Source organism: Chamaea fasciata, unplaced genomic scaffold, assembly GCF_029207755.1.
Source record: "Chamaea fasciata isolate MVZ Bird 193981 ecotype frontalis unplaced genomic scaffold, bChaFas1.0.hap1 SCAF_9, whole genome shotgun sequence".
NCBI classification, from domain to species: Eukaryota; Metazoa; Chordata; class Aves; order Passeriformes; family Sylviidae; genus Chamaea; species Chamaea fasciata.
Window position 1 is genome coordinate 4,542,584 of NW_027094094.1, and position 24,798 is coordinate 4,567,381.

At 41.5% G+C, this 24,798-nt stretch overlaps 1 protein-coding gene across 5 annotated transcripts in view; it reads right to left on the bottom strand.

Annotated features, from left to right (window-relative positions):
* Positions 1-23,363, bottom strand: part of TACC2 (transforming acidic coiled-coil containing protein 2) — a 119,565-nt gene extending 96,202 nt beyond the window's left edge. For all 5 annotated transcript variants that reach the window (XM_066190787.1, XM_066190790.1, XM_066190788.1 and 2 more), the window contains exons 1-3: positions 23,241-23,363; positions 18,559-18,636; positions 6,962-7,134 (exon numbers count right to left, since the gene is read on the bottom strand). In XM_066190787.1, the coding sequence (XP_066046884.1) occupies positions 6,962-7,134; positions 18,559-18,591 (206 nt within the window). In that variant the 5' untranslated portion in view covers positions 18,592-18,636; positions 23,241-23,363. The remainder of the gene's footprint in view (positions 1-6,961; positions 7,135-18,558; positions 18,637-23,240) is intronic.
* Between the last annotated feature and the right edge of the window lie 1,435 nt (positions 23,364-24,798).

Sequence of the window (24,798 nt, forward strand, 5' to 3'; positions counted from 1 at the left end):
ACACAGCATCTTGGGCTGTGCTATCATCCACAAAATCCACTTCCAGGTGGGGCCAAGCCCACTCCTTATTCTGAGAACCGCCCAACAAACAATTCCTTTAGGGACAGCTGCACCTAAAGCTGAGTATGAGTCTGTCGTAGATCCTAAAAACCTTCTTCAGAGTCATTGCAGTGGACTTTAGTCCTTAAACTAGTCTTTCAAACTAGAGCCACTGAAATTTGCCTATATTAAGGCTAAGCCTCAAATCTAAGGTAAAATATAACTTACAATTTATATATAGTTTAAACAAGTTTCAGCAATGCTTGGCATGGGTTTGAACATTTAATTCATAACAGTAATAAATTTAATTTAAACATTCAGAAAATGTTTTTGCCCCGAGGAATTTTTCTGTCCCTAGCAGACTGAAAACACTTATCCGTATCGAACATACTGACACTGGGAATACCAGAGATGGCAATGCAGTATTTGGTGTCTGCTGGATCACTGACAGCACGGGGCATGACAGGACATGGGCAAACGGCAGGGAGAGGCCAGGAGGTTCTCCCTAAGTAAGGAATACACTTTATTATTGACGTTAATTTTGCACTCAGGGAAGCCTAATTAGCAGAGGAGGGACAGAAACCCCAACAGGGAACTGGGGAGGGGGTGGAGAAGTGGGAGTCCATTGTTATTCCGGCTTTTTGCTGTGTTGCAGGTCTATCTTCTTACTGACTAAATTGCTCATTAGCAGTTTTGTGCCCGGGGTTTCTCACCCTGGTAGCGCGCTCCTGTCAGAGATACGATGATCAGGAGAAGAACAAAACCGGGTGGAGGGTGAGGGGGGAAAGCCCCTCTAACCTCCGTGAAACTGAGCACTGGAAGAAGTAGAAAACACCATCTACAGTTATAATTGCTCCTTATCATTTATCTTTAATCTCTGATTGTTTACTTATCATTAATCCATCCCATCTGCCAACAGAGCTGGTAAATGCACAGTAATAAATCCGGGATGGAAATGCTGGTAATGTTCACTATATAGAACATTCATCAGCATACATTTGCTTTTTTCAGATTTCATCTGACTGAATTTTCTCCAAGACTTTTACACACGACGTCTTTGTTACATTAGACTTCTGTTTGCGGCTATTAAATATGAAACAGTTCCAGACATGTCTGAAGTGGTTTAATATTCTTGACTACGATATCCAAACCCATGAACTATCTACTGCCATACTGGTGGCATCTTTGTCAAGAGCCTTAGTAATAAACTTGGGACTTAGCGGGTTCAAGGGAGCTGACAATCCTATGAACCAAGTTCAGCATTACGAATCCATCAAACCAATTTTTCTGGCGTTCAATAATGTTGAAAAGTTGTTCATTTTACTCAGGAGCAGATGAAGGAATTGGGACAAGTTTGTAATGAATGTATGCTGAACAGAATTAAAATGACAGTGCTGGTACAGGCTGTGACAGGGAGTTAAACTCACACTGTTCGAGTGGAGAAGCACAGGTTCATTATCTGTGCTGCTGCAGCTCGCTCCATGTTTTATTCAGAACATAACAGAACTGAGAGGTTTGAGTTTTCACTCAATAGGATAGGCCCAGACTGACCTGTCTGGACATCTCAATTTACGTCTCTCCCTCTGATGGAACTAACAAGGAAAACCATACAGGGAACATATCTTACATCTTCCTTTTCATTATTTGCAATCTTGCTTTTCTGTCTGCAAGACATGCTGGGGTTAGACAAACATCTGTTGGGAATGCCTTAAGCACAGCTGATCCTGCTTTAGGGCAGAAGGATGGACTGGGTGACCTCTTAAGGCCACACCTAGTCCCATTATCTTCCACTCTTTTTAAAGGGAATAACGCTACTGGGAAATTACACCACATGCTGAGTTTAATCCCCTGAGTAAAACCCAATCTACATTAAATCAATAATTGCTTTCAGGGAACACGTATTTTTAGACAACCCATTTAATACAATCAACATAAAGCTATGGCCTTAAGAGTTGGTATTTTTAAATGCAGGAAAAAAGTATGTTCTCTTTTGTGGGTAATTTGACCTATCACAATTTTTAAGGGGAAAATTCATTCCTATTTAAAACAAAACACGCAAATGACAAAGTATGGAAGAACATTCGAGTTCCTCGTAGTTCACGTAGAGTTTAGGGCAGAAAAAGTAATTTTGCTGTGAATAATTGCTGCATGTGACTGATGATGTTAAAAAAAAAAAAAAAAAAAAAAATGCAGTCATGCAGAGACATAGGTGCATCTGTAGCTTGAAATTCGTGTGTCCCACTGCACTCAAGAGTTACCCAAGGGAACTTTTGCCTCATCTTAGAAGTTAAGCACACAGGTAAGAATTTGCAATTTCAAGGCCCTAACATACTGAGCATATGAATATTTTACTTCAATTTACAACACCAAATAAGAACGAGATAATTTTAACAAGCCTAAAATGTTTGTTTTGCATAAACAACTATTGGCGATTTTCTTGTTTGGAAACGCATTGACAATTCAGCAATTAATTTTTATAACCTGCAGTTGACCTCTTCCACCATCAGAAGATATCGTGGCAAGTCTGAAATTTTCTGGAAAAATTCAGCAGTCCTGCTCAGTTACTAAGCTGTTTATTAGGAGAGCACTGCCTGCTCTGTGTTTAGGGTGTGAAGCTATAAAAGATGTTAAGAAATCCATGACTTTTGGTGCACATCCCATAAATACTTCCAGATTAAGAGCCATACTCAATCTACCAGCCGTTAACACTTGAAATCACAACTCCCATTCGCCTGTTTTGTCATCCACAGCAAAGAGGAGATAAAACCAGCAGCAGCCAGACAAAATCTCTGGCATTTAGCATTTACTATCTGAGTGGGAGTGTGTGTGGAGGGGGGAGGTTACAGATGCCCAAATATTATAAGTGTACGGGACAAACAGCAAGAAACGAAGGTACCACAACAGAAAGTTGTAGATAATTTAAAATTTCCATCTCTAATTCCTTTTCTCCCGTTCTAAAACATGCAGCAGTTGTTGAAAGGACAGGCAGCCCTCCCAACCCAGTCACACTTGTGAGGGAAAAAAAACATCAAGTGCCAAAGCCTCTGGATCCCAGAGGTCACATACGGTTGCCATCCGCACTGATGTAACTCTGAGCCTCAGTGATTATATTCCCAGGAGCAAGAGCCTGAAATCTGAGGATGAATTTAGAAAGCACCGAGGGGAACAAATGCACAGCCAGCCCTGCAACCACAGCACATGTATAGCTGCCTCTGAAATGTTTCTGTTCTCTTTCCACTGACACTTGAGGGATCAGTGCCTACATTTGGAGTTGAGGCGTTTGGACACGGCGTGCTGGAGGACTCGAGTTAAGGAATTTTAATCTGTCCCTAAGAGGTACTGAAAGTTAGTTAGGAGCACGGAATTCATTTCCATATTCCCTTTCACGAACAAAACAAAACAAAGCGAGCGACAGCTTTAGAGACAGAACCATTCACTTCTTGAGTTTTTCAGTGTAAACAAACACATGAGAAATCCATCATCGCTAAAAGGCTGCTAACAGCAGCCAGGCTCCCCCGCCCTCCCTGCGCATCTAAGCTTTCAGGAAAAAGTAGGAAGCAGGAATAATGATCTATACGATCCTCCGGGGAGCCGTCCTCCCTTTTTCCCCCACCCCCGGTCACTTTTCACCTCCTTGTTCCATACACAGAATAAAACGCAGGCCCTGCAGTATTTTAAGTACGACCAAAAGAAATTATTCTAACATGAAAGAGGGAAGCTGTACTACTGCAGCAAGCAAGCACGGCCAGGTCTCCCGTTCCAGCTCCAGGGCTGGCTCCTGGTGTCCGTCTGAGATATTTGGAGTGTCAGCAGGAAGCAGGGCACTGACAGACTGTCCCACAGGATGGGTGGCATCTTTGTCACCCCATGGTGGCTCTGTGGGTCCCTCAGCATCTGTGTTCTGCACTCTGGGTGATGCCTTAAGTTTGAGCTTTCATGCTTTTCAGATTCTGTGCTGCCCAGGGGTGCAGTTCTGAGACTCACATTCGGTGTCACTCAGCTCTGCACAGAGCAGGGAGACAAAACAAATCCTTTTCCTGCTGAAGACCAAGGGCAGCTTTCAGGCCCAAGAGGACAAACAAGGGTGGCTGAAGGGAGGAACAAGAAGGATGGGACCTCACAGACTGGAGCTGTAATTGGACAATTAAACCCCAAAATGCAAATGGACCAGAACTTACAAAAAATATAAGATCTTGTGACTGGGGGTCCATTTTGTGACCATTTTGGGTCCACCTTGGGTGTAGCCCTGGTCAGGCCCCGTCCTGCCCAAGCTGTTTCCTAAAGGCCTTTCAATAAATCCCTACTTTATTCTCCAGCTCTGCCCAGTCTCTGTTTCAGCTCAGCCTTCCCCAGGCATCACAGGTGGGAGAGCAGCCGAGGGCATCCACAAGGAGTGCTTCATCCCCTCCACTGTTTCTGGGTGTGTTATCTTTTAAATTGATACATCTGCTTTTTCCTAAAGCTGCTGCCTCTGGGGTAGAGCTGTCCAGCTAAGGATGCCCCAGGCTGTGCACCGGGAGAAGAGCATGGTTACACCTCACACGGACACCACTGCAAAGCCACTTCTCAACTCTCCTGGCTCTTCAGCATTTTTATTCCACGTGGAAAGTTCACTGATTAATTAATGATGATCTTATTTCCAGCACACAGGACCAGCGAGTAACAGGTAAGAAAAAAACTTGGGCTGGAACAGACAATTATAAAGCCAGAGCCACGGACATTTTGAGTTCCAGAAGACAAGAATTTAAAAGCTACTTGTGAGAATTTGTGGAGGATAGAAGAAAGCCACCCAGAGGAAAAACAAACGTGGTAATTTTCCACCCAGAGATCCTCCATCCGAGGGTCACACGCCCTTGAGACTCTCAGAGTTCACTTCAGGGTGGAAAAGATGCATTCAGAGCAGCACAGGGGAGCGAGTTAAAAATAAACAGATGGAATGTGGAACTTCAAAGATTTTCCGTTTATTGTCTTTGTTTCTATTTTGGCAGGATGTAACTCTAAAGACACCCAAAACAGGCATGTGCCAGCCTTTTCAGAAGAAAGGCTAAATAACAAGTAATTGCCTGAGCTCCCGCCCATCTAGTAAGTTTCCTGAAACAAGAATCCGATGAATCCTTTCAAGCTGACTCATCCGTGTAACATTCATCTCCCACGAGTCAGAATTTTGCATGCTGCAGTGCAAAGCTGTTTTAGCCAGCTTGAGTAGAAATCTAAGTGTTGCAGGTACTCACATTCTGAAAAGGAACCCCTACAGAACTGCTCTTCTGCCGTTTTTGAACAGCACGTTTTTCAAAATGCGAATTAGTTACACAATAGGATAAAGTCACTATGCTAATGTTGAAAAACAAACAAACAAACAAAAAAACCCCAACACAACCCAACAACAAAAAACCAAAACAACAAGATTTCACTTGCTGCAGGCAAGCCACAAATATTCCAAGTTCAAGGTAAGAATCTCCACAATACCAGGTAGATGCTGTCTGTTATTACGAAGTTCCACAAACAACTCCAGTCTGCAGGAACGTTGGTCATGATAGGTCTACTGTAAATATCAGCACTTAGCTGATATTATGAGCTCACCATTTCCTCTCTTTCCCCCCCTTTCCATAACCTGCATACTGATTAGGATAGCAGAAAATTGCTGGTTTGCTGTCACAAATCAGAATGCATCGTTTTTTAAAGTAGCTTCCTAGTTTATAAAAAAAAAAAATTATGTTTTCTTCAGTAGGACAGCGTGGTTACACACAAACAATACAGTGGTTATGCATAATACCATCAAGAGAAACTGAAACTAGAGGATACATGTGGTATTTGTTTACTGGAATAACAAACAAACAAAATGCACAATAAAAATCTCACCCTGTCCAATTTTATATCATTACTCCAAAAATTTGATTTTTTTTTTCTACCTATTGGGAATGATACCTATGGCTTCCCTTATTAAAGGCACTCAAAGACAGGAGAAATTCACCCAAGAAAAAGGTTTTTCATGTACAGGCCTGGTGCTCAACAGTAGAGTGATACTGGATTACACAAACCATGCATCTCTAGGAAAGAACTGCAACCTTTCATCACTTTAAACTTCATGCCTAAGTACCTTTATCACTGTAAATTGACTCAGCAGTCTTAGTCTTGGTCAGACTCTATTATTTTTAGTAGGTAATTAAGATGTGCTAGTGGCAGTCATAAGAAATAGAATTAACAGCAAATATCTCCCTATGTAAGAGCTCCACAGCACAGCCAAACTGTCCCCTGCTCTTTTTTGGTAAACCCTTTTAGATTATGTCATGTGTCTGAATTTCCCTGAAATGTCCCCAGTGTGGTCAATGATGATCTTCTTTAATACCTAAATTAGGACTTCAACTGCCACAAAATGGTACATAATATCAATAATTTTAAAATAGACCTGACTACCCTGGAAGAGAGAGAAGAGAGAAGAGAGAAGAGAGAAGAGAGAAGAGAAGAGAAGAGAAGAGAAGAGAAGAGAAGAGAAGAGAAGAGAAGAGAAGAGATGGGATATTGAAAGGGACACATCCAACAGCCTGAATACTTCAGGGCTGACCAAAAGTTAAAACAAAGACTCTTCACTGTTGCTCTGTCTCAGGTGAGAGATTATTAGTGCAAGCAGAAAGCATGGAAAGGTTGGGTCAAGGATTGCTACAACAGCTGGAGCCTGGTTCGTAGTTATGCGGTAAGGCAAGAAAGTCAGTTTGGTGATCAGTGAGTAGTCTGGTGGTGTGAGGTTATTTTGAGGAATGCATCATCATCATCATCATCATCATCATCATCATCATCATCATCCATCAAGATGACAGATATTGAAAAATCAGTTACACACGAGTAGAAACACAATTCACATCCCCCAACTATCAACAGCATCAGGGCTTCAATGGTTTTCACAGGAAGAAACTTCTTGTCTTACCTTGTAGGTCCTGGAATGGAGGGGGACAAGCTCTCAGCCAGTGGCACAGCAGCAGCAAGAGGATCTGAGATGTCCTGACCTCCAGACTTTTCTGTGCTCTTTTTCTGAGGGCTCCTTTTCAAATTGTGGCCATTACCAGGAGGTTGGCCTAATTCTGAGTCTTGTGGAGTGTTCTAGAATGGAAAAAAAAAAAAAAAAAGAAAAAAAAAAGGAAGAAGAACAATTTAAATAGCTGCTGCTATTTTGGAGAATGCGTAAGCTTAAGGACTTTTGTTCTGCTCACTGCCAGACAACCTCTGTGGTGGATTTCACTGCTTTCACTGCTTTGATGGAACTTGCAGGTTCTAAAGCCAAGCCATTTTTTTCCTCAACAGCAGAAAAACAGAAGGAAGTGGTTGAGTCAAAATTAAGTACTAGGAAAAGAAGACGGAGAGAAGAATGCAACAATTGTTCTAAAGCAGCCTGGGCCTTTACTGACCCAAAGAGGGTATCATCTTCTCTTCTTCCAAGCCTGGCAAATGCTTCCTTGCTAAGCAAGTTTAAAATGAAAAGGATGGAAACAGGCTATAAACTTGGACACTCATAATATTAGCAGCATATTTGGAGTTAAAGATAAAGCCAATGTCATTCAAGACCCAGCACTTGAATCCAAGTCCGGATTCCTTCCCTCCCACTTCAACAAAGCTCAGAATGCCTCTGAATTGAAACAGAGGGTTTGATTCTTCACCAGGCTGCCCTTCTCTGATAGCAGCAACAGGAAATGCTGCAGCTTCTGTAGAGGCAGCTAGAAATGCTATTACACAACTGTGGCTATGCTGCACCACCTCTTCTCAAAGGGAAATAATTACCCAGGATCTTCATCCATGGAGATATGCCTTTACATGAGCGGATTGTTTTGTTTCGTTTTTATTGCAAATTATTGGGTTTGCTGCAGTGAGGAAGAGAGTCCTGTGCAAGCACCAGGGTTACATCAGGTAGTGAGTGACACCTTCCTACTGAAATTTTTTTTTGGAAGAAGTATCTTCAGAACGTGAAGAAGAACCGGAAAAGGCTGTCCTGAACAGTAGCTGAGGATGTTCTTTGAGCACAGTAAAAGGACTGGAGCAATGGAGAAAAATAATCAAGTGAAAAGCAAAAAAGGTCTGAAGGAAGGCCTTTTTCAAATCCTCTGGCACATCAAGCAACTGTTAAAAAGAAGGAAAGCTGCTCCATCAAATCACCCTCAACATAAAGTTGTTTTAGTTCTTAATTGTAGTTGTGAAAAGCCTAAGGCACACTTAACCTAAAGACACAGAAGTGCATTTACTGATGGCAGAACCACTGCAGGGTAACACCACAGATTAAAAGCACAGTACGCAATTCCAACTCATCTCTCGGGGGTTTTTTGCACTCATTTTGATGTTTATTTTGCTCTAGCAGTAGTCAGTAAATCGCAGAGAGCTGTTGTTCAGAGGATTACGCTGCTCTGTGCAAACACACTGTGCTCCCACACGGCCAAAAGCTCCTGGAGCTCAGAGCCAGGAACGAGACACCCAGTGGACAAGCAAAGCCCGTGAAATGAGCAACAGAAAAGGTCAGGGCATACTGAAAACACAAAAATACCTCCTTTATACTTAAGACAAATTTGATTAACTCTCATATCCTCTGCCTTTCCCCGGAGGAGCCCCTTCACTACAGCTTTGTTGCCTTTATCTCCCCACTCCCCGCTGGGAGAGACCAGGGGCTCTTGGTTTCATGATTATGAAGCACTTACCCAGCATGTGCTGACATCTGGCATTTAGAATATTTATCTAAGCATATATGTTGGCTGAAAACCCAGAGTATATGGTAAAAAAATAAAATACTAGAACATCAAGAATTATAGAAGGAAATTTGTTTCTTTCAGCCAGGGGGAAAAAAAAAATTAGAGCTGAGTGAGCTTACAGGACTCTGTTTTGATTTTAGTGCAGAGTTTTGGGCAGCCTTGTTTTTGTTTGCGTGAGAAATCTGCATGGAGAGTTTATTTCAGTGTGCAGAGGGAAAAAACCATGAAAAAATGTGTTATTAAATGAATTACCAGGAAAAACCCCCTATCAGTGCGTGGGTAAATTCCCACCAAGCCAGGTGAGGCAGCCACCGAGCCCTGCTCTTATGTAGTCCCTGTATCATGTCTTATCTTGAGAGGTACAGGTGGGTCAGACACAGAGCTGGGCCACAAACAAATGCCTCACAGTAGCAGCCAAATTAAAAGATCATTTTCAGGCCCCCTGCAGACAGAAATGACCTCCTTTCCTTTCCCAGCAGGGCAGGCAGGGCCGGGAGAACCACACAGAGAACCCCAAGAAATTAGCCCAATTTATGAAATTGTCCAGATGCCTCCAGCAGTTGGCAAGAGCAGTGAGAACTAATTATTCATTTTTCCTCCTTTCCACTACTACCACCTCAAATTTTCTTCAGCTGCCTCGGGTGCCAGGCAGGAGGAACACCTCACATCTCCCCTGAGATGAAGAGCTGCATGTTTTTGTCTCCTCCTAAAGCCTCTGTCATGTTCCAAAGCAGAAAATGCACAGCAATTAAGTCATTAACTAATTTACATGGTGCAGTCTCAGTAGCCACACATTGCTCCTCATTAGTCTCTCCTCACAAGATCAGCCACTGAGCCCCAAAGGCTCCTTTAGGTTCCAATGCTCTGTTCTGCTGACCCGCAACTGATGCCTGCGGAAGGCTGACCTGAAACAGAGACTGGGCAGAGCTGGAGAATAAAGTAGGGATTTATTGAAAGGCCTCCAGGATCCACCTTGGGCAGGACAAGACCTACAAGCAGCAGTACAGATGTTTGGGGAAACTTTGGCACCTTAACATGGGGTCAGGATAACCTGTCATTGACTCCCTGGGTCACAGAACACTCTGGGGCAGAATAATTTGGTACAAGTTTGCTGTTCATCTCCAGAATTCCCAGGTGAACTGCAGAATATGGACATTTATGTGCCTGCTACACCTGTACACCCCATCTCATCAAAATTAGGATGTTTCCATATTAGACACAGACAAGGGCCCGTGTCCCAGTGATTTTATCAGCTGTTACACCAAGATTTGGACTTCATGTCCAAACGAAAACACTGGGAGGAGCAGATTCAGCAGAAGAAAGAAAGATCACAGCAAATCAGTTGTGTGCATAGATTTGAAGACTAAATTGAACATTTTCCATATTTTGTTTGGGGTCAGGGGACTGGTGGATTTTTTTTTTTTTTTGGTCAGGTTGATTGGTTTTGACTTTTTTTGTTGTTTTTAAATAGTTTTGTGCTTTCAGGGAAACAATGTTTAAGAAGTTATAGTTCATCTCCAAACAATCCCCTAAGTGACTGACTTTGGCCACAGAAAAATCTGACTCTTGTTCTTCCAGTTCATTACCAAATTTAACATGTATTAAAACAATCTTAGCAGCACAGGCCCTGTTGGAGCAGAGAAGAGTTTGAACTGTGGACACTCTTTATTTCTTTCTTTCACGCTGTCAGGTGTTTGAGTGATCAAAAAGTTGCTCTAATGGCCAGTAAGGCAAAAGCACACACAAATGTTCAAAAGAAGCACAAAAAAGTATTTTAGCAATAATCTAAGATAAATCTTAATGTAGATATTTACATGTGAAATGAACTACTAATGTGCCAAGATATAGAAAATCTTTCTATATTGGTTTTATACATTTAATGTATTCATGTAATTATCACAAAAGAAGATGCTTTGTGAATCTAAGCCAGACAGCAGAAAAACATAATTCAATTTTTCGATTAAATTTTTTAAATTTAGGCTAGTTATGCAGATCAGGTGCTGAACTAGCTTTGCAAAGCATGCTTTTTAAATTTTTAATTAACATGTGTGAAAACGATTAGAAAGACTCTGTTTTGTTGACAAGTAGCATCAGAAAGCTGCAGTTAAATAAATTACTTTTGAGTTTCAATTCATCCAGCCTCTGATGTGATTGACTAGAGAAGCTTGCAGCTAAATTTGTTCTATATTTGTTTCAAGTGTAGTGTACTCCTGTTTGAAAAGGAGTCCCATTATAAAGAGTTATTTAACTGGAAGACCTAAATAATTATAATAAAAACCAGAACACAGAGGTTCTCAGCATTTTTGAGTCTAGGATAATTAAAAAAACCCAACAACAAACCAACCAGCTCTGTCACAGAGAGTATACAAACAACAGGAGGAAAACTAAACAGCTCATACTTTTTTCCTGTTTCAGGCAGCACAATATTTAAATGAATACGTCTGATTCTCCTGAAATATGCAATGGAATTTGCATTAAACCCTTCCAGAAGCACTGGAGTCTGCAACAACACAAAGTAAATCTACAGGATCGCTTTATTTTCCCAATGACTTTGAACAGGATGCTAAAAAAAATAAATAAAAAAAGAAAATAGAACTCTATTAACAGTGTAGCCAAAAGGATTATGTGCACTGCTGCACTGGAGTTATCACAGCAGAAAGAAATGTCTTTAATGCTGCCTGGGAGCCTGTGGAGAGCCCAGCTCCCAAAACCCCAATTCACAGCCAGGCCAGCAGCGTCAGAACAGCCACAGCCTCGTGTTCCAGCCACCCCAAACCTCGAGATTCCCAACACAGCAGCAGCTCCCAGAGCACAGCACAGCTCTGCTTCCAGCACCTGGAATTCCCTCTCAAGCCCCTCAGAAAGGTGAACTTGCCTTGACTCCCCTCCCTCCTTTCTCTCACTGAAAGTTGCTTTGTCTTCCATCTGCCCTCTGCCTCATTCCCCCATTGAGGGGGATTGATAGCAGTTTATATGTGTGTATATATATATATATATATATAAATAAATATATTAATATACATATTGATATATATTGTTATATAGTAATATATTTATTAAATTATTTATTTATTTACTTGCTTATTTTTTATCTATCTATCTGTCTATCTAATCTCTATCTCTCTCTCTCTGTATCTCTATATCTCTGTATCTCTATATCTCTATATCTATATATCTATATATCTATATATCTATATATCTATATATCTATCCTTTCATAGCAGTTGCTGGAATGTGCCAGAGCTCTGAGTAGCTCAGAGTAATCCTCCAGGGGTTACATTCAGTTCCCATTCCCACTCACTCCCTTTGGTTTCGTGGAGGGGAAGCTGAAGCAAGCCTTCACAGATCTCAATCAATAAACCTGAAATTGCCTTTCCTTTCTCCTCCATGTCTTCCATTACAAGCTGGAGGAGGGAGTTGTTTAAATAGTTTTTTTTTTTTTTAATAAAAGTCTGCCTGCTAGAGGTTGTTCACATGGTTGGGAAATCAGGGGTTTTAAATGGCTCTTGAAATTTTTAAAGACAGAACAGGTTTTTTTTAAACCACCTTTTCACTCTTCTGACTTTTGTTGTTCTGTAGGAACACAGTAGCCGAGTAGAAAGTTAGAGTTTTAAAACTTCCTGTCTTTGGAGAGTCCTTGTCTCTCCCTTGTTTGGAGAAGTGGTACCAAAATAAATAAGTAGATGGTGAGTGGATATTGCTTTAACAGCTGGAACTTTGCATTAAAATCAGTGAACACTGGTCAGCAAAACCAGTGAGCCATCACAGGAGAGTAACAAATTGCAACCTAATATATTGAGCCAAGCTTGAACTCCATGTGACACTTCAGATCTGAAGAATAACACTACGACTCAGTTTTATCACCTTGCAAGGGAGCTAAATGTGATTTTAGCAAACAGCTTGGTGCCTTGCTACCCCCTTTGTGAGAGTGGCTGAGGCACAGCAGTTTGGAGGGGATGCCTGTCATGACCACTTCTTGTTTTCCTTCCCAAACATCTTTACTACGTAATCAGTTGGATGTAATTATGACAAGATCAGATAGGAAGAGCAGACTCTATCCTTAAGGGAGTCTCCATATAGAATTTTGCAATTACAGTAGATATTTTTCTTTAATCAGTAATGGTGTAATTTGCTGTTGCTTCTGGCGTGGTTTATTTGTCTCTCACGGGAGTAGAATTTTAAGTTCACACCTATTCTAATTAAAACCCTCAAAGGGCCAGGAATGCAAAAATTGGCATTCGCTTCTCATTTCATTTAATTTGCTTCTCACAAACACAAGAAGCAAAGCAAATTGTGATATGGTAACGATGGTGTTTGAAAAATTCTTACAGCTTTTGATTGTAAGTACCCATGACCTTCTCTTAGAGATGAAGGGCTGCTTTTCCTCCTGAGAAACACCTACTGAAATGAGTCCGGCTGTGAACACAAAAATAAACTCTGGAGTGTGTAGGGGTGTGTGTTTATGTATTTATATATTTATAGTCACCATCGTATCCTTGATTTAGCTTTTTTTCCCAGAATACGCAGTCTCCTCTCAGCCACAGCAGGAACAATTCAAACCTTCAGGCTTCGGTGCTTTGTGTTTATGACTCTTCCAGTCCACTGAGGGCACCAAATTGTTTATCTTTGGATTCTTGTAATGTCAACATGGGTGTCTTCTCAACAACCTGAGAAGCTTTGCTATGTTTCAGGAATGTTAATGAATCATGGCTGTTTAACTCCTTCATGGCTCTCCTTAAACTTCACCTTTCCACCTGTTTGATGTGATTTGTGGTCAGCAAGCAAAGGAAAATTCGTAATTATCTTTGCATCATCACTAATCTGGCTGCAGGTGCTTTCCTCTGTCCCTTTCCTGATGTTTGGTGAAGGCCTGGTGAGTGCTTGTATTATTTTCTTAGAGGATGGCAGGGGGCTGAGATACAGCAGGAGGGAGAGAGAATAAAGTTGAATTTGTGAAGAAAATCTTTGTCCCCTAACTTGCAATTTTCAGTCAGTATAGTTTTAGCTAAAGCAGCTTTCTACTGAGTGGTCCTTAGCAGCCTGACAATAAATGACTTGAGAAGATGCTGTTAGATTCAAATAAAATAGTGTTTGGAAAATAATCTCCAAGTCGAGTCCCAAACTCTGTTATGCTCCCCAGCCAACAGTGTTTGCCTGCCTAGTAATTTCATAGCTGTGGAAAATGCAGGTTCAACATTTTCACACTATTTTTTTTTTTAATGGGGAAATGTAGGTAGTAAATAATTACAGAGAAACTTCATAAATAAATTTTTCCTTTTCATCTCTACCCATAAATTCACATGTCCCATGAGAAATGATGATGGCTTTACAGTTGTGAAGGAAGCTTTAACCATTAACTCAGAAGAGAAGGACCAGTCTTCCAACTTGCTTTTCACTATACTTTCAAATTAAGAACTCTGCCACAACTTTGAATCTTCTTCTTTCATCCCCTCTCCTTCACTCACAGGAAAGATGTAAATAACAATGTGAATAATAATTATTCATTGCAGTGAGAAGTGTCCCAGAATTTGCTGCATTTGCAAAAAAGGACATATAATTCTCTGAAAAAGTACAATGTTCTTTTTGAGTAAACTCACAGAAATCCTTGGCATTATTTACCATAGAATTTTGGACCAGCATTAATTACCACTGGAAATAAGAATTAGTTAATGTGGTGGCTGGAGTTGTGTTAGGACTTTGTAAGCATCAGGAACAGACTGGAGCCAACTGACAGCAACATCCTGATATGCACTGGATGAAATGGAAGGAAAAATGAAAGAGAATCATAATTCAGGGAGTAAAAGTTGTGAATCCCAGACAACAAACAAAGAGAAGAGCCTGTGTAGGGTAACAGTGAATCACATTAAACTGCTCCAGGCAAAATTACTGTGCAAAAAATTGGGAATGCGTTTTTGTTCCCAGTGGACCATGAGAAAAGGAATGTATACAGATGTTATTGCACTGTTCGAAAAGTATGTAAACACCCAGTGTGAGCCCCAGAGCTCTGAGGGCTTTGCCCAGTTCCCATCTGTGCGAATGGGGGCTGGATGCTGGGACAGTGCTGTCCCCTGCTGATCCCTGCAGCACCAGGGTGTGAAGGGAGAACCACAGCAATTAACAGGAGCCATCAGTTCAGAGAGACTGAAACCAGCTGAACGATGGGAAAGGGAATAATGCAGAATATTAGCTGCAGGATGCCCAGCAGTTAGATTTGTTCATAGGAAATAAAGGGAGAAATCCGAGCAGGATCACAGCACGACTCTGCAGACAACCACCAGACTCTTAAGAAGTTGTGGCCCCTCTGGCAAGTGCTGAAGTGCTGCCTGTCTTACACATTTCACGGCAGAAAACAGGAACAAAAAGGTAACCACACGTTAAGATCTCTATTTAAAGAGAAATGAACAATAACAGGGATGTGGAACAAACAGCTTTGTTTGCTTTTCTGCCTATTCAGAAAACCAAGAGGAAGAAAGGATAAAGCAAAATGTGTAGAAATAACTTATGTCTAACTGACTTTGAAATTCCCTCTTCAACTCTGGGGCAAAAGATGCATTAGTAGAACTTCTATTCAGAACTTCTACTTCAATTCAGCAGCAGTTTTCGCCTTCAAAGAGCTTTACAATTACTTGGTGACTTTTCTGTTGTTGTGAGAAAGGCTGTGGAATATGACAGAGCTCCTCTTCAGAGCTCTGAGTGGCAAGAATTAAAACCCTGAGTTAAAAGTATTCCATACTAGAAAATCCAGCCTATTCAAACTTTACAAAATTTTATGCTCATGTCCCCAGTCACAAAGAACTCTTTCTGGTTTTAACACTCTCCACCCACTCCCTTTAAAATGAGAGCAAAGGTGCCCTGCTAATGGCATCATTCTAGTAAAAATAAAGATATAATACAGTCGAGGAGGTCAATAATAATAATCCCGTAACATGCAGTCACTTTGGGAGCTGTCCCTGAGCTCTCTGCACAACCTTTGGAGCAGCATGGATGAGGCTGAGATACCTCTGGGATCATTCTGCATCCCACAGACCATGTGCCTCACTCTGTCTGACATTTTAGGGAGCGGATTTGTTGGTCCAGCTCAGTTTGGTCTCATTCCTAAGTGCGGCTTTATGAGCTGGCACCTGAGCCCAGACTATCCAGATGAGCAGGGCTGAGGAGGTGCAGTTACATCAGCCTCTGTGAAAGTGAGGGTTTTCCTTTTATTAAGGCCATGTAGATGAGTTTTGGACATTTGGCTGTCCAGAAAAGTCAAGAAAAAGAAGCCAATGTCATTCCTCCATGATACCCAGCTTTTTTTGGTGGATTAAGAAGGATCTGTTTAATGGGCAGCACAACAGCTGAGACTTTCCACAGCTCCATAAACTGCAGTACTTTCCACAGCTTCCCAATAAAGAACACCTCCATTACTTCACCTGTATACCTTCGAACTGTATTTTGCCTGCTAAAGGCTGGATCTCAAGCATCAAACTGGGTCAAAATATCTGTTCTTCCAGAATGTTTCTTTTTCAATCTAAAGGCCTTTCTCTTCATGTGGAGTTTCACTATTCAAGGAAAATGCATCATAAAAACAGCTTATATTTAATTCAGCACAAGCCCAACAAGCTGTAATAGGGCAGGGCACAATCCTAAAATCTCTCAGCAGTTTGGACTTTGTGTGCTTTACAGCAAAACCGACCATGTACATGTGAAATCACTTTGTTAAATATACTGCTGGCCCCAGCCTTGTTTTATCCAAGCATTATCTTTGTTCATTGCCACTAAATTTAGATGGTATTCTCCTCAGAGCCTGGTCTTTACAAGAGAGATTGGGTATTTACTTTTTCTCCAAGTGTCTACTACATTCTTCCTAGTAGCACATTTCTTCCACAGATCTTCCCACTCACTAAATGAGTTCTAAACTTAGCACAGGCTCTCCCAGCTTTAATGTAAACCATGTGTGAGGCTTCCAAATGACTCACTGAGAGCAGGAGCCGCGCCAGTGGTGTCCTCTGATAAACACATAAACAAAACCAACTCAGACCAACTGGTTCTGAGCCTAAGGACAACACCAAGTGAGCAATTTCAATGGTGTTGGGGTTGGGAGGAAAGGCAGCCAGCAAAGGGGGTCAAGTACAGGCTGCTTCTCTAAAGCATTGATTGCTACTGATGAAAAATAAGTTAAAAGAAACCAGATTTTTTTTTTTTTTTGTACAACTTGTGGAAAACTTAATTGTATCTGCCTTGCAAATGTGCAGCCAGTGTCACAAAACCCAAAAGCCAGAAGCAGATGCAGAAGGAAAAGGGCAGCCAAGCCCGGTGCTAACATTTTGAATGCAAACCATGCACACCAGATTCATCATCCACTACCTGCTCTGCTCCTTGTCTTGGTGGTATAAGGATGGCTTTATTGACATGGAATTTCTGACTGAAAATCAAAATATTTAAGTTTTGTTGCTTCTTCTTGTTATCTTTCTGTTAATAGTGTTTTTGAAAATGTTTTGGATTTTTAGCATATTTTGGAGGGGGTTGTGTTGTCTTTTGTTTTGGTTTATACAGTCTGAAAAGGGGATCAGAAGCTTCCCTTCCTTTTAGAAGAATTTTTTTACTACATTTCTGGATAAATTCAGAAGTTTTTAAGAAAAATCTTCTCAGCCTCAGGATGACTCCTGAACAAATACATTTGATTTCCAAAAGCTTCCTGAGTGGAAGCTATGCACTATAGGAGAAGAAATTCTCATTACTTAGTTATAGAAATTAACACATTCCCCTCTTCCCAAACCTTGACAAAAATTGGGATGAAATCTTGGGCTAACAATAAAACTTGGTAAGAATTACCATAAACTATGGAAGATTTTTCTTCTAAAAATTATTTATGAGAAAATCTGTAAGAGTTGTAGTACTGATTGCCTTGAGTGGGTCCACTTTGCAATGCGGAAGGTGCAGCAGATCTGCTGATAGCTGAAGTGGAAGCAAAATGAATCCTAATGCATTTTAGCAGCTACCACAATACATGGAAGAGGAGAGGATAAAACGTACTAGTGTTTGAATTGCCGAAATTAATGAATTACTTCTATTCAAACTTGTATCAGTAGAATAACTTCTAATGTCATTGTACACCAGCAGGCAGAGCATTTCACTGCCTTCCTTTCAAAGATCTAAAAATAAACCACCCAAACAGCACCATGCATTAACAACACACCCTGGGAACACGGGTGTCAAGTCCTGGATGGGGACACAGACAGCGCAAGGTCACTCCTGAACAGGGAGGAGCTGCTGTGTGCCAGGACTCCGAGGCCACCACAGGCACTGCCCAACTCCCAGGGCCTGTCCCCACCCTGCCCCTGGCCCAGGACCCCATTTCAGCCTCCCCAGGGATGTCATTCCCTGTGATGCTGTAGGGTACCTGCCCTGCCAGCTGCTCACTGAGCTGGGCTGACCCTGCCGTGCCATATTCCTGCCATGCTGGGAGCTTCCCTGTCCTCAGGGATGTGCTGCCCCAGCTGCCCATGGCTGCCCTGCTGCCAGGCTGGGGTGCTGGGATGAGCCAGCCCTGCTCATCCCATGGGGATCCCCCAGGGATGCTGTCCCCCAGGGAACAACCGCCCTGAACCGTGTCCTGATGCTTTGGAGCACTGTCATTGCCAAAGGACAAAAAAACACACCAAGCTGCTTTCAATTACCATTAATGACACTTAAATATGAGTGTAATGGGGAGCAGAAGATAAATATGGGGTAAGTGGCCCGTGGAAGGAGTTTCTGAGAGGTTTGCTCTAGGCTAGGAGGGGAGGGAAAATGATTGCCCTGTCACACTCACCTCATTCTCTGCACTGCTGTTCTCATTGCCCATCTCGACTCTGATGTCCAGGATCACACAGCAATTAAAGAAAGATCACTGGAAGAAAAGAAAAAGCTTTTAATGTGCTGTAAAAAAACTCCAAAAAACCACCAAACAAACAAAAAAACAAAAAAATTCTGGAAATTTTGGAGGGCTGTCATCTCAGCCACCCCATCAGTTGCCCCTCCTGACATTCAGTCTTGCAAGGATTCTAAGTCATAAACTGGGGGAAAAGAACTGTTAATGCTTTTATTTCCTAATGTCTCTCTGCTGCCTTCCTGAGTCCTTGGAACTCAGCTTTGTTACTCTGTTTCTGGATTATCCCATGACATTGGAACAGAGAGACGTTTTCCTTGCCGAAGTCACTATGGATGGAAAATCTTACTGTTTTAATTGTATTCAAACCGGTTTTATTTCTTGAAATTCCTGGACCAAGCTACTTCCTCACACTGTCAGAACCACGGTGTTAAACCTGACTGTCACTGTAACAAACAATTTTCAATCAATGAATGCACTCAGAGAAAAGAGTAAGTGGATTTTTTATCCTGATCAGTGGCGTTGTTCCCTTCTTTTCTTAGGCATTAATTCTGTTACAATGTTGTGGTCTCAACACCCTCTTTAGACTTTAGAGGATCTGCCTACCATAATTACAACTGGTTTTATACTAGTTCAGCTCTAATTATTTAATTTCAAAAAAATCTCTGAGCAGTTGTACAGTCAGGTGTCTCCCCAGGCATCGTTCATTTCTATGTATTTTTTTTTAAGGATACTCAATAGCAAAAGTCCACACTAGAGATTCAGTTATAGACATTCTTGTCCTAGACATTTTATTTGGGGGCTCATGCATTGAAATTCACTGTATTTATTGTATGACTGAATAGGTGAAAATGCACAGCTTCTTCAGTTTGTTTTTTTCCCCGAAGTATTTGAGATTGGTCTGCTCTTTGTGTCAAGAAAAACTCCATTAAAGTCAGGCTGTAAAAGGGAAATTGCACTTTGAACACCAGGGAAACCATACAAGCTCTTAAGGAATGTTGTTACTTATTACTACAGTACATTTTTTAAAACTTAAAGTATGATTTTTCTTCACAGGGGGCTTGGGGAGAGAGAAGTTTGGTGTTGTGCTCTTCAGCTCTGTTCTGTTTAAACTTGATTGTCTTCAGGGGATCCAGCAGTGCTTGAACTTGCTCCTGTTGAAATCACTGAGGCCAGGATTGCACTTCCAGTGATTGATTAGCAACGTGAGGTTTTATCTGCTGAGATCGCTGCCAAATCCTCTCCTGCTTTAAACAGTTTCAAAACAGTTCTGAGCTACGCCGAAGACTGGCTATAACATTTTCAGAAGCACTCTTCCCCAAGTACGAAATACTCCATCATGGACTAATGTACACACACAAATCTTCCCAGCCTCAGCCCAGTTCTGAGACAACACATTAAGATTATAATATTTTAAGTATGTATTGATATAATAAAACATTCTCACACTGTTAGAGCTGCTGACTAAGGTTTAAATGCACAGGAGGGGAAGAATAACTCCACTACAGCAATGTGCTTCCCTCAATGGCCACCACAATTCTTTAGGAGTGAATATTGTGGCATTTCTGTTCCCCTGACCTCCTGAGCTTCTCTCTTCTCAGATCTTTTTCTGTCCCTACAGACACCGTGTGAAAACACCTGAAAATTCCCCTCACAAGCACTTGCGGTAATTACATAAACTGGGGAATGAATAAAACTCTCCCAAATCCCCATGGAGTTGTTTAGTTAATTAGGGGTGGGGTCTTGTAGATCAATTGTGCAAAATGCAGACTTTGCTCATCTAAAACAGATTAGCCAATGTGTGTAACAATGGTGTCCCATTTATTTTAGAGTAAATTCACTCCAGTGCATAGTATACTGTCAATATTTCTGCACCAGCTCAGCCATACTGACTGCTAAGGACAGCAACTGCTAATAGAGGCCAAAGTTCTAATATTGAGTTGAAAGATAACAATACTTTATTTGCAGTTTTCTTATTAAAATGCTCAGGAATCTAAGTAGAAAATGACAAGAGCACAGCAGAAGTGCCAGCTGTCAGAAATCTCCACTAACACATCATATCACATTGTCTACCCACTGTTTTCTTTCCCTGGAGCATGAAATTTCACAGTTTTCACACAATTCTCACATTACCATCTGCTTAATAATGAAGATAAATGTCATAAATGGGAAATAAAGACATTACAGATTCTCCAATAATGAAACAAGCCATAATAATATTAAAGTGTGAATTACATTGCAGAGTGCTAAGATCATTTTTTAGATTACAGTGTTACTGTAATCCTTTTTACATGCATTATTTCTAAATCATTCAATGCACAAGCCTTACTTAGCTTGCAAACTACAGGCACTTTATCATTCATATGTATAGACTCTCAAATAAACATTACAAACAGGCTAAAAATCCATCCATTGAATATAACATAGGTTAACCAAAAGATAATCTTCATCATCTCTGGTATCTTTTACAATTTACATGTCATTATTGAAATTATTTGAGCACTACAAATCTCAAAACCAGCTCACTGGTACCAAATTGGTCTGTTCAGCCTGCAGACTTTTGAGCTGAGCAACTGCTCTCCTGAAAGCAAACAAGAGGATGTTTAACGTTGCACTTACGTTCCCACATTTATCTGGCACCTTTGGCTTCACTGAAGCTTTTAGAGCGGGTCTTCAGACCATTCCTTCTGTCTTCACCCCACCAGTTTTCACCTGGTTTTCCTCCTACTTCTCCTCAGACTCATGAAATGTAGGCTTTCCTCTGCGGGACCCACCTTCATAACCTGCTCAACAACCAACTTGCCTCCACCCCAGGCGAGAAAGAAAACAAGTTACACCTCCTGAGCCCGGCCTCCCCCTGCTCCTGCCAGGCTCTCGGAGTGCCATAAATCCAGCACTAGTGTTTTTCACAAAAGCAACCCCGGAGAACGTCGATTTTTGGGTCAAACATATTTCACTTCTACCGTTTCTTGGCTTGTGGTGTAAGCAGTGCTTCTTGCAAAAACTGCTCAGTGAATTTTTCAGTGTTCAGTGTCAATAACACACTGGAGTTATGCGTGAGTTGTTTTCAAGGGAAGATGAGTATTGAGGGGGAATATGTATTCTGCATTTTGTGTCCAGGTTTGTTTATGTGTTTGAGCTCATCTTTCATTTTCTCCTATTACCCTTGAGAGCTGTCAGAAATACCTGCTAGCAAATGTTGATGTGTCTGTTCAGGTTACGGTGAATCATTTCCCATTAAATCATCCTGAAGGGTGGAGATGTGACAAAAACCCTTTGAAATGTGATGTTGCAAGAAGTACTGGTTTATGGGCGAGCTAATTGTTATTATTTGCTCTGATTGTCCTTCCAGCAATGCTTCCACAAAGGGGTGCTCAGAAACACAGCTGGTAACCAAAGACAGAATATTTATCATTAGTGGCAACTCCAAGGGATTAACGAGTTTCTGTAAACAGCCGTGGTGCTTTTTGGGGCCACAAACCAAAGGAATGGTCCACTGTGGGTTTATTGCACCTCGAAGAGTGTGAGGCAGCATTGCTGAGTGCAGCATGGAAAAGTCATATCTGACATGGCTAAAAGGCAGGATTTCATAGGGCAGCAATATGTTCTCTGCTGATTTTTGTTCCACAAAATCCTGGTCTATAAACTCCTGACTTGGAAACATAAAGCCTGTGATGAGCTGGAATGCACAGTTGCAAGATCAAGGGCTACGTGAATAGCCCTGCCTTTTAAATCTTTCTTCTTTTTATGAAGTTGGTGATCCAGCATTCTCTGGTGTCCCCTGCTCAATTCAGAATCCAGTAAATCTGAAGTTCATTAATTCAAAGTTTTGGTGTGCTCTTCCTTAAAAACAAAGTGGGGCCATTGCACAATTGATTACCTTATAGACAACAAATTATGCAACGTTTTTTGTTTAGGCTCTCTGCCATGAATTTAAGAGCAGGGATCCTGTGGGAGCTCAGGAAAACACAAGCCTGGTGATGCATCCTCACTTCTGCTAGCTGCATTATTTCCTCATCAAAACAAACTGAACTCACATTTGGGGGTCTTCCATTTCTAAGCTAGGGCCAGAAAATGCCACAAAGTGAAAGTGAAGCAGCTGGCTTGCAAAACAATTGTCTGGCAGAAACTTTGGGGAAAACGACCTTTAGTAATCCATATATGATGATTTCTGACTGTGTATTTTTTATCAACACACGTGCAAAGCAGAATCCCTCTGTTTGGCTAAGCTGTGTAAGGATTGCAAAGCCACATAAGCAACTCCTGCACTGGTGCCAGAACTGTGAGCCCTGTGAAATGAGGGCAGTGACACCAACACAGCCACCTTGTGCTCTGATCCCTGGGCCTATAACAGCCCTGGCTGACAGCATTGGCATTGTACCTTTGGGTCAGTTTTCTGACCCACTCTCGTGTCTAAATTAGGATTCACTAATTCACTTCTATCCCATCTATCCCAAGCAGCGCTTCTTCACTGCAAGCTGTTCCCACCTTAGCAGAGGCTGATCTTCTGTCCTGTTCCAGTATGAAGTGTAAACCACCAGCTCTGAGCGAATTCCACGTGCTCTGATGTCTCTATTTATTCTCTTTGATTTTATGATGGAATTGGCGGGGGAGGAAGTACTCACATCGGGCTGCTTTACTGTTGTTCGCTGGAATTTCCCCTGTGGTTCACTTCAGGCTCATCCAGGGAGAAATTTTCTTTTCTTGGTCAAAACAGGATTTAACCCAGGAGGACTGGAAGGCTCAAACTAGGGGAAAATACAACTCAGACTTAAAGGTAAGCTATGTAATGAGTTAATAAGTTAGGTGTTTCAGTAAGAGCCAAATAATTTGTCATGAGCAATCCAATTCAATCCCAGTATATACAATATTTGGTACACTTACCAACCATACACTGCACAGATATGGTAGTTTCCTGTATATTGAAGACATGCTACCTTAGGTATTTGTAGAAGACAATTTAGTTTGAGGTCATTTTACTTTATGGCACAAGTACTGCCACTTTAAGACAAAATGTTTTATGTTCCTTACTTTCACATGATTGATACTACACATAAAGCATTGCAAAGCTCTGCTGAAGCACTGAGCATACTGTTACACACCAGCTATTCCCACAGGAAAGAGAAGAAAGGGGAGGTGTTCAGAACTTTACTCTTCTTTCTTTACTCTTCTATTGATGTAATAGTGCAAAACCATTCCCAATTTCTGCATATTCCAACAGTATCACAGAGATCTGCAGGAACGACTGACCCATGACAGTCCTTCAGCTTTTGCTTTCTCACAAATTCTAGAAGAGCAAATACCAAGATCTGGGGGGGGTGGGAGCAAGCCATAACCCATCATGAGAATTAATAAACAAGTAATAATTTTCAAGGGCACAACTTGATGGGAAAGATGTTGCTTAGTAACATCAGCAGCTGGATCTGCTGTAGAGCCGTGATGTCGCTTGGCAACAGAAAGCTGAGCTGGATTTTTGTGAGAGTTGTGAAATGCTATTTTCGTACCCTTCCCCCAAGAAAACCAGAAACTGCCTATGGAGATCACATCACTGAGCCCATGTAGGACTGAGGTTCAGAGGACAGCAGAGGATGCAGCCCAGCCTTGGCTGATGTGCCCCACTTCATGTACAAAGTGTGAAAGAAGAGAAACAGGGACGCTGAGTTACCTGCCACTGAGACATGAAAGCAACTCTTAAAAAAACAGGTTTTGAAAGTTAAAAATTATTCTTCCCATTTCTGGCTAATTTTCAATCAGGATGACAACCTGGCCTGGAAAAATCCAATTGATGACATACTTCCATTGCTCCTAATCAGCCCCACGTGGCACTTCAGGGCAGTCCTGCACCCTTCAGATGTTTAAGTTGTGTTTTATGGCACAAAAGTACAGAAGAAGGGACAGATTTCTTTGGAGATTAATGGATTTGCCCAAGGTGAGAAAGCTCACCAAGTGGCAGAACTGGGATGTCAGCCCTTGGCTTCCTCAGCATGCTCCAGTTACCAGACTCTGCTGGAATTTGTTATTGGAACCTCCATCAGGAGGTGCCCTTCCTAAGGAAACATGGGGGTGCTAATTAATTTTGGTTCACTTTCTATCGAGTAATATGTTCCCAGCTGAAAAAAGAAAGTCTATCATTTCAGCTCTTAACAGAACTTTCTTAATATTATATAGTCCCAAGTAATAATA